The sequence below is a fragment of the Lemur catta genome, chromosome 11 (assembly GCF_020740605.2).
Source record: "Lemur catta isolate mLemCat1 chromosome 11, mLemCat1.pri, whole genome shotgun sequence".
Classification (NCBI taxonomy): Eukaryota; Metazoa; Chordata; class Mammalia; order Primates; family Lemuridae; genus Lemur; species Lemur catta.
In genome coordinates this window covers 24032054-24042307 of record NC_059138.1, presented here as the reverse complement: position 1 = coordinate 24042307, position 10254 = coordinate 24032054, and the positions used below count along the sequence as shown (strand labels likewise).

General features: G+C 34.7%; 1 protein-coding gene across 1 annotated transcript; it reads left to right on the top strand.

The window, feature by feature from the left end:
* Positions 1–370: 370 nt before the first annotated feature.
* LOC123647238 (hyaluronidase PH-20-like) lies at positions 371–6438 on the top strand. The gene is made up of 3 exons (XM_045564543.1): positions 371–1321; positions 1789–1878; positions 5929–6438. The coding sequence occupies exons 1-3, from the start codon at positions 371–373 to the stop codon at positions 6436–6438; spliced, it is 1551 nt and encodes a 516-aa protein (XP_045420499.1).
* Positions 6439–10254: the final 3816 nt, after the last annotated feature.

Sequence of the window (10254 nt, the reverse complement as noted above, 5' to 3'; positions counted from 1 at the left end):
GAATGTGTACCAAACATAAGAGGAAATAATTTTATTGATTCAAACACAGGAGTAGGTCTTCCATCTTTTAAAATTGAATTAAACTCTTTGCACTTAAAGTTGAGAACTTGGTAAAGCTTATAATCTTTATTATGAAATGTAGCATAACAATATATTATATCTTTTTTCAGTTATAGATGATGCATCTTACAAAACATTCCTGAAACAAGAAACAAGAAGAACAATATTTAAATGTAATATAATCGTTATACCTGTATTTATCAAAGTGGCTTCATTCCACTCTCTTTTGTCTTTGCTCATATCTTCCTTCAAATGTTGGGTAAACCAAAGTGTGTAGGAAGAAATAAGTGTTTTTCAGTCATTCTCTGCAATGGGAGTGCTGAGGTTCAAGCACATCTTTTGTGGGAGCTTTGTTGAGTTCAGTGGAGCATCCCAGGGAGTGTTCACCTTCCTTCTGATTCCATGTTGCTTGACTCTGGATTTCAGAGCACCCCCTCTTATCCCAAATGTGCCTTTCCTCTGGGCCTGGAATGCCCCAACTGAACTTTGTGTTGGAGCACTTAATGAGCCACTAGATCTAAGTCTCTTCTCTTTAGTGGGAAGTCCCCGGAAAAACATCACAGGGCAAGATGTTACAATATTTTATACTGATAGACTTGGCTACTATCCTTATATAAATAAGAAAGGCACAAGTGTGAATGGAGGAATCCCCCAGAAGGGGTCCTTAAAAGACCATCTGGACAAAGCTAAGAAAGACATTCTTTATTACATGCCAACAGACAATGTGGGTTTGGCTGTCATTGACTGGGAGGAATGGAGGCCCACTTGGGCAAGAAACTGGAAACCTAAAGATGTTTATAGGAATCAATCTATTGAGTTGGTCCAGCAACAGAATATACAACTTAATGTCACAGAGGCTGCCAAGATAGCCAAGGCTGATTTTGAAAATGCAGCAAAGAGTTTCATGCAAGAGACTTTGAAATTGGGGAAATTACTTCGGCCACATCGCTTATGGGGTTATTATCTCTTTCCTGATTGTTACAACCATAATTATAAACAACCCAATTTCAATGGAAGTTGCTTTGATATAGAAAAGAAAAGAAATGATGCCCTTGACTGGTTGTGGAAGGAAAGCACTGCCCTTTTCCCATCCATTTATTTGAACAGCAGCATATCTCCTCGAAAAAGTTTGCTCTATGTACGTAATCGAGTTCATGAGGCCATTAGGATTTCCAAAGTACCTGATGCTGAAAGGCCACTTCCAGTTTTTGTATATGCCCGCCTAGTTTTTACTGATCAAGCTTTGAAATACCTTTCTGAGGTAAGTAAATCAAGGTATAAGGGTTATGAAATGCTGTCCACAGAAAGTGTTCAGTGGGATTTAATGTTAATTTCGAAGGGAGTGAAATTTAGCCTTTAATATCATTTAGGAATGTGCACAACAAGTAGTTCTACATCATTGTATGAATGCAAAATAAGAATATGTTTAATTTTTAATGTTGCTCATGATTTTTTAGTAAGCTTGGAGAATTAGGTAGTATAGACAATGTATTCACTCAGTTTCTTTTTTTCTTTCTGCTCCCTTATCAATAGAAGTAAGTAAAACAATAGTAGTTTCTATTTTTTTATAGTGAGACAATGGCTGTGTAAAAGATAGAGAAAAGTGGAGGAGAAATATTTAAATTATTATTGTTGGGTTAGCATGCTTAACTTTTGTTTTGTTACTGTCCTATGTATAACACTTTCATTTTATGCCTGTCTGCTAACTTTTTCTATCACATTTGCCAGGATGACCTTGTGAACACACTTGGTGAGAGTGTCGCTCTGGGTGCCTCTGGAATTGTAATATGGGGAAGCCTTACTATAATGCAAAGTATGGTAAGTTGAATTGGTAGGAAATAGATGAAAGTATTTCTCCCTTTAATATTTTTTGGGATTGTTTTGGTATTGAATAAGAAAAGTAAGTACTACTATGCCTATGGAGTACCTTTGTAATAGTAAGTGCTCAATTAATACTGGCTAAATTAAAATATCTTGTGTTTGTGTGGTTGTTGAAAGGCAGAAGATATTGTACCTGTTTTCCAGTGATGAAACAGAAATTCAGTGAGATTAATTGAATTTGTTTAGGCTACCTGGCTATTAATTTGCAAAAACAAGACTATCCTCCATTTACTGACATGGTATTTGGTGTAAGAAGATAGGTCTCTCTCTTCCTTTATTTTCATTCTTCTTTAATTCTCCATATCACGTCTTTATCCCCCACCTCTTCAATCCTCTTGACTCAGTATGAGAGTACAGCTGTCACATGGTCACTGCTGAATTGGAGCTGAACTTTTCCTTCTCCAATGGATGTGGAAATACTAATGAACGTGCCATGGAACATGTCAAATGAAGCCCATGGGCCAGGGGTCCTATCCTAGGACCTGTAGAGAGCAAACTTTAAACTCTAAGACCACAAGAAACCTTATGAGAAGGGTTATATTCATCTCTTGTCCTTCAAATAGAATAGCCATATTCTTACTTTATTTAAAAATACTTAACAGCAGTTACATTTGTGAAATTCTTTCAAGGTAATCTGAGCCCTTCTCTCTATTTTGAATAATTCTATTGTCTCTAGTTTGATCTACAATAAAAATAAATAACAGAAAATATAAGTTCAGAGAAAGGCATATGTCCCCTGGTAAAATCTTTTATATATCAGTAAATTATTTTAAAATTATAATTCTCCTAAGTATATTCCTAATTTTTGTTAGTTATTTTCCTAAACCCTTTCTCAAGGGTCCTATTATTTAACATTTTATAAATATATATAAATTTTCCATATGGTTTTCTTCCTTTTGTTTTTAATGTAACTGAGAACTCCATTAAAAAAATTAAATAAAAAAAAAGGAAAAAACAAACAAACAAACAAAAAACTCCCCAAACTGAGAACTCCACCCTTACTCTGAGGAATCAGGCATTCTTCAATGAGTAGGATAACATGACATGCTATTTAAGTGTGACACTTGTTTCTTAATGGCATTTTAATTTTAGATTTACATTCTATTACCATGCCTCTCAAATAATCTTTAGTATTATTTATACCAGGGACAGCCCTTTAACTTTAATATGACTATTTTCTACTTAATGGCACTGTCTCAGAATTGTCCCCTATAGAATCGTGAATTACTTGTTATGTTTCTTCTGATTCACTGACAACTTGAGAAACCAGTAATTGAAGGTTTACTTGCAGTTACTGGAAACTGACCTTAAACAGGTGTAAGCAAACCATTTCTTTTCATTTTATTTTACTAGATCTAGTGGTGTGATGGAATCAGCTCTACTGGTCCTGCTTGTTAAATATTTGGGAATTTTGTGAGCCAGTTGTTAAATATAGCCATTATTCAAAAGTAAATTAGAAATATTTATATTAAAATGAATTATGTTAAAAACAAAGTTGATAAATTCTCAATATATCATTTATTTTACTTCATTTTACTGTTATTAACCTCTAGAAATGATTTACATCTACTATATCTATATAAGTGGAAATACTATGTAATGATGTGCTAGTCTACACGATACTGCCATACTGTGTAATGGTGGTGTACTTGATTCCCAATTCTGCATTCAGTAATGTCAGATTAGTAACTTGAAATTGGCCATGGTAGGAGTATTGACACCATGAAGATATATATATATATATATATATATATATATATATATATATATAATCTGATATAAACCAGGCCTTATCTATTAGAAAGCCAGTTTTAGGACCTTTTTGTAGACTATTGCTATGTAGGCTAATGATTCTAAAATCATTCTTATCCATTTTACTCCTCTTTTTGCCTAACCCTTGTCTCTGTGGAGTTGAGGAAGCAACTGCAATGTTATCTGAACTTGGCATCAATTTTCATATCCTTGGTACTAGGAACATAGTATTGAAAAATATTGACAAAGTCCATGTACTCTTGAAGCTTATGAGTGTTTAAATACAACACACAAACAACAAAAATATTCGATTTGATAAGTGCTATACAGAGAATTAAAATAGAGAAATGTGAGAGAGTCAACCAGAAAGGTTTCCGAGAAAGGCATTATCTAATTAAAGCTGCAATCTGAATGACAAGATGTAGTCAACCATGTTAAAAATTAGAGGAAAAGAGCTTTCGAAGCAGAGAGAAGAGTAAGCGCAGTTTGAAATGAACATGCCATGCTAGTGAAATCACTCCTATGTCTACGGTAGAGTGGGTGTGGGAAGGTTGTATAAGAGGAAAGAAGGATTGCAACATGTCAGGCTATGTACAAGTCAAGAGGAGAAGTTGGATTTTATTTTAACACCATGCAAAGCCATTGGAGAGTTAATAAGATGGGTGGTATATTAATTTTCTTTTGCTTCCATAAAAATTACAAAAAACTTAATGGCTTGAAAAAACGGAGATGTATTATCTTACAGTTCAGTAGGTCAGAAGTCCAATGTGGTCCTCAGCAGGCTAAAATCAGGGTGTCAGGAGAGTTGCATTTCTTTCACTTGGGTTGTTGGCAGATTCAGTTCCTTGTGGTTGGAGCAATGAGATCTCCATTATCTGGCTGGCTGTTGGCTAAAGGTCCTTTCTAGCTTCTAGAAGCTGGTACATTCCTTAGCTCATGGCTCTCTTCTCTTTTCAAAGTCAGCAATGGTGGATTGAGTCCCTCTTACACTTTGAATCTATCCTTCTCCTTCCATCTTATCTTTCTAACCCAGCTTGAAAAGTTTCTACATGTTCAGACTCAAATAATTAGATTCAGCACATACAGATAATTCAGGATAATCTCCCCTTCTCAAGGTCCATAGCCTTAATCACATCTACAAAGTCCCCTTTGCCATGTAAGATAACATAGTCACAGATTCCAGGGGATTAGGGTGTGGAGATCTTTGGGAAGCAGTTATTCTGCCAGCAGTAGATGATATCATCTGCAGGAAGGTAACAAGAAATAGATTCAAGTAGAAGCTGTCAAGATTCCTTGACTTGCCTGTCGACCTACAATCACCACTTCCTTTGGTCTGCTGAAGGACTAGCTCAGCCAGCATGCTCAATGGAACTGTCGATCAGGAAAAAGGACTATCTTCATTGTCTTTAGAAGGACAGTGCCCAGGTTTTAGTACATACCAGTCTCAAGATGAATCATTTCAGTTAGTCATCACTCATACTCTGCCAAATTTGTAAAAGAACTTTCATTATTCACCCATAACTTGACTTTACATAATTTATCATTTAATATAAAGTGTACTCAGTTGAACCTGTTTAGTTGTTTCGAGCCAGTAATTTAGTAATTAGTAAATCTTTTCAATGCTGTTTAAACTTGTCTGACAAATGTGATGCTTATTACATTATTAATAACTTATTGAGGGTCAACCAAAGATATGCTAGGCCCTGTGTTAAACACTTTCATATACATCATACCTTTTCATCTTCACAACAACCCTATGAGGTAGGTGCCATAATTATTCTAATATTTTAGAGATCATGAGGCTGAAGCATATAGGTTAATTAATTTTCCCAAGTAATGCAGATAAGAAAGAAGACTTTGAAAGCTTGAGAGATTCCCAAGTTCTTACAGGTAGTCACTAATTGAACTGGGAATCAATTAGAGCAAATGGACCACAGAGCCCATACTCTTAACAGCTGTAGCCTTCTATCTCAATTAGTTCATGCATTATTAAGGAAGAACAAGGCTATGGTATGTGAAGCCTCAACTGGTCAATTATTCAGTGGCTTGAAACAGCTGTGAAACTTAATGACAAATGTTACAAAAAACAGTTGGAATAATCTTGCTTATTAAGGAAAAATATTCCCTACCTCTTTCTGTATCTTTTTTTATTCTTCCTTAAAAATTGCTTATTGCAGTAGATTAATTCACATATGAACTAACTTGTTCTTTGATTTATTCTGTCTTATTTTACAGAAATCTTGCTTGAACCTGGACAACTACATGAAGACAACACTGAATCCTTACATAGTTAATGTCACCCTAGCAGCCAAAATGTGTAGCCAAGTGCTTTGCCAGGAGCAAGGTGTATGTACAAGGAAAAACTGGAATTCAAGTGACTATCTTCACCTGAACCCAGCGAATTTTGCTATTCAAATTGGGAAAGGTGGAGAGTACATAGTACTTGGAAAACCTGCACTTGAAGACCTGCAGCAATTTTCTGAAAAATTTCGTTGCAGCTGTTATCCCACTTTGAGTTGTAAGGAGAGAGATGATATAAAAGACGTTAATGCTATTGATGTGTGTGTTGCTGAAAACGTTTGTATGGATGCCATTCCAAACTCAGAACTCAGTGGTCAGCCTTCCAGCTGGAATGAAAAACCTTCTTTCACTTCCCACGTTGTCTCATCCTCCACACCATCTGCCATGGTTTTCTTTGTTAATATTTTGTTTCTCACCACGAGCTCTTCTGTAGTCAATTTGTAATTGTACATGTTAGCTAAAATAAACAGTATGTCCATTTTAAAGTGTGCTTTTTAGACTAACTAAATGTCTGAAAACAACATGTCTCACTAAAAGGTCCTTTTTGGAAAGTTCTTTCTATACCTAGTGAAGGTGGTTTCCTTTGAACTTCACAAACGCTTCAATCTTGTAGGAATTCTCTCAATTTGTATTCCAGTACTCAACACCTTGCCTATCAGTATTCTCCAGCTCAGAGCTCACAAACTTATATTATCTGTTGCACTTGTAAAACTGTCAGGATTGTTTCAACACAATCATTCTACACAATATTGACATTCTGATGAAATTACAATTTGACATGGAGTGGTTAAGAACCTGAAAGTGAAAACTTATCAATAAAACTCATCAATAAGATTTAGAGAACCTGGATATTTCTCTTTTCTCATCTGCTTATTTTTTTCTTTGTGTTGGAAACATCCAAATTCCTCTTTTCTAGCTTTTTGAACATATGCAATGAATTATTGATAACTATATTCACGCTATAGTGTTATGAACACTAGAACGGGTTCCTCCCACTCAGCATAATTTTACATCCATTAACCAACCTCTCCCTACCCCATCCCCCATCCTTTCCAGCCTCTAATAACTACATTCTATTCTCTACTTCAATAAGTTCATTTCTTAAAATTTTTAGCTTCCATATGTGAGAGAGAACATGAGGTATTTGTCTTTCTGTGCCTGGCTCATTTCACTTAAGATAATGTCCTCTAGGTTTTCCATGTTGCTGTGAAATGGCAGGATTCCATCCTTTTTTATGGCATAATTGTATTCTATTGTGTATATATATAAATATACATTTTCTTTATCCATTCATCTGTTGATGGACACTTACATTGATTGCACATCTTGGCTATTGTGAATACTGCTGCAATAATCACAGGGGTATAGATATCTTTTTGATATATTCATTTCCTTTCCTTTGGGTAAATACTCAGTAGTAAGATTTCTGGATCCTATGGTAGTTCTATTTTTAGTTTTCTGAGAAATCTCCATATTGTTTTCCATAATAGCTGTACTAATTCACATTCCCCTTTTCTCTGCATACTCACCAGAATTTTTTTTTTGTCTTTTTGATAGTAGCCATTCTAACTGAAGTGAAATGATACCACATTGTGGTTTTGATTTGCATTTCCTTCATGGTTGGTGATGTTGGATATTTTTTTCACATACTTATAAGTCATTTGTATGTCTTCTTTTAAGAAATATCTATTTAGATCTTTTGCCCATTTTTTAATTAGGTTATTTATTTTTTTGCTATTGAGTTCCTTCTATATTCTGGGTATTAGTCTTTTTTCAAATGAATAGTTTGCAAATATTTTCTGCTTTCTATAGGTTATCAGTTCACTCTGTTGTTTTTCCTTTGCTGTACAGAAGCTTTTTAGTTTGATATTGTCCCATTTTTCTATTTTTGTTTTTGTTGCCTGTGCTTTTATATTCTTACCCATAAAATCTTTGCCTATACCCATGTACTGAAGGAGTTTCCCTATGCTTTCTTCTAGTACTTTTATAGTTTTAGGCCTTAACGTTTAAGTCTTCAAACAGTTTTGAGTTGTAAAACTTTTTTATCCTTGTAAAGTCATTGCTGTTCTGGGTAAAATATTTTTTTATTATTTATTTATTTATTTGAGACAGAGTCTCACTCTGTTGCCCCGGCTAGAGTGCCATGGCGTCAGCCTAGCTCACAGCAACCTCAAACTCCTGGGCTCAAGCGATCCTCCTTCTTCAGCCTCCCGAGTAGCTGGGACTACAGGCATGCGCCACCATGCCCGGCTAATTTTTCCTATATATATTTTTATTTGTCCATATAATTTCTTTTTATTTTTTTAGTAGAGACGGGGTCTCGGCTCTTGCTCAGGCTGGTCTCGAACTCCTGAGCTCAAAAGATCCACCCACCTCGGCCTCCCCGAGTGCTAGGATTACAGGCGTGAGCCACCGCACCTGGCTTGTTCTGGGTAAAATAATACAAAATGGAAAGCCAAAAGTCCCCTTCCCTTCTCCTTCTACCAGTGATAGCACTGGAGTACAGTTTCTTCTGTATAATTGTAGAAATTTCTTAGGAATATGGAAGACAATGTGTACATACATATTTAATACAAATTTCTCTATGGTGTTTATAATTTTCTATAACTTGCTCTTCTCACATGACAATGTATATTTTTGTCTGTTTACTTCAGTACATCTTTGTATTGACTACATCACATTCCGTGGTACCACCAAATAACAATTTTAAAAGAAATTTCTTGTTAATGAAAATTTCATTTTTGGAGATGTTTTCTCTATCAAAAATTTTATGGTTAGTATCATGTAAATATATATCTTGGCACACTTTTGCCAGAATAAAATGGAATTGCTGATGTAAAGAGTATATACATTTCAATTTAGATGGGTATTACAAAATTATCTTTCAAAAATTGTGTTCCAATTAATGGTATTACTAATAGTGAATGTGAGAGCCGATTTTCCTCACCAACACTGGGGTTTATCAAACTCTGCAGGCATTATTCATCTATAAGATGAATCTGAAAATGGCATCTCATTTTAACTTGTAATGTTGACATTTTTTCTATAGTTTGTGATGGATATCTTTTTACTTGCTGAGCATTGTTTTTAAGGGTAAACTTTTTCTCATTTATACTCAAATTCCACTTCTTGAGACTGTTTCCATTTCTGAAAATTAAGATACGGATTTTCAGATACCAATAGAGTATAATATGAAAACAGAAACCCAAAGACCACCTTCAAAAAGAACATTTTATTTTTTTATCTCTATATATTTGTCACATGGCCTTTGACTGTGATATTATTATATTTTTAAAGTACATGATTGAAAAGAAATAACAAATTCATCTATCCAGTGAATCTCATTGCTTTTATAAGGTCATAGAGTCTCATACAGTTTTGGCAAACAGTTTTTTTGTAAGAAATATCATTTAAATAAAATTTTAAAGTCCATGCACTGTTAGTTTTTGAAGGGAAGCCTGATCCTTGGCAATAGGATACAGCAGAAAGAGCAAGCTAATCCCAGTTTAGCAATTTGTAAGCTGTTGACTTTGGCCAAGTTACTTACCCTCTCTAAGTTTGTTTCCTCAATTATAGAATATGGACGGTCCCAGCCTGAGCAACATAGCAAGACTGCATCTCTACAAAAATTAGAAAACTTAGCCAAACATAGTGGCACACACTTGTAGTCCAAGGTAATTGGGAGGCTGAGGCAGGAGGATCGCTTGAGCCCAGGAGTTTGAGGTTGCAGTGATCTATGATGGCAGATGCCACTGCACTCTAGCCCGGGCAACAGAGTGAGACCCTGTCTCAAAAAAAATAAAATAAAAAAAGAATGTAGAAAGTCTACTGTTGAGAATACTAGAAAAAATAAAAGTCAGCTAGTACAGTGCCTGTTATAAGAATGGTAGATACCCAGTTAATAGCAATGATTATTTGTTTGAAGCCTTTATATACTTTTCAAAATTTTCCCTCTATTAAATGATTTAAGGTTTACATTTGAAATATAAAATTGGCTTAATATTTTCATTTGAGAAATAGATATTAAAATGTATTTGTAACATGCTTAATTTGAGAACTACAAATTATCCAATTCAAACACAATGTTCTATTTTATTGATGTACTGTATTAGATGTATGTATGAATTATAAAAAATTAGTAAACTCAGGTGGTCATTGTATTTTTTTCTTTCTGTTTTTAAAAATGTTTCCTTTTTCATATCTTTACTGGGTACATCTTTTGGACAAGGTTGTTGTCTTATGACTGATGTGCCAAATCTG

Coding starts and splice junctions, on each gene's coding strand:
- LOC123647238 (XM_045564543.1), top strand. CDS start 371: ATGGGAGTGCTGAGGTTCAAGCACATCTTTTGTGGGAGCTTTGTTGAG. Junction 1,322..1,788: donor CTTTGAAATACCTTTCTGAG/GTAAGTAAATCA, acceptor CACATTTGCCAG/GATGACCTTGTGAACACACT. Junction 1,879..5,928: donor TTACTATAATGCAAAGTATG/GTAAGTTGAATT, acceptor CTTATTTTACAG/AAATCTTGCTTGAACCTGGA.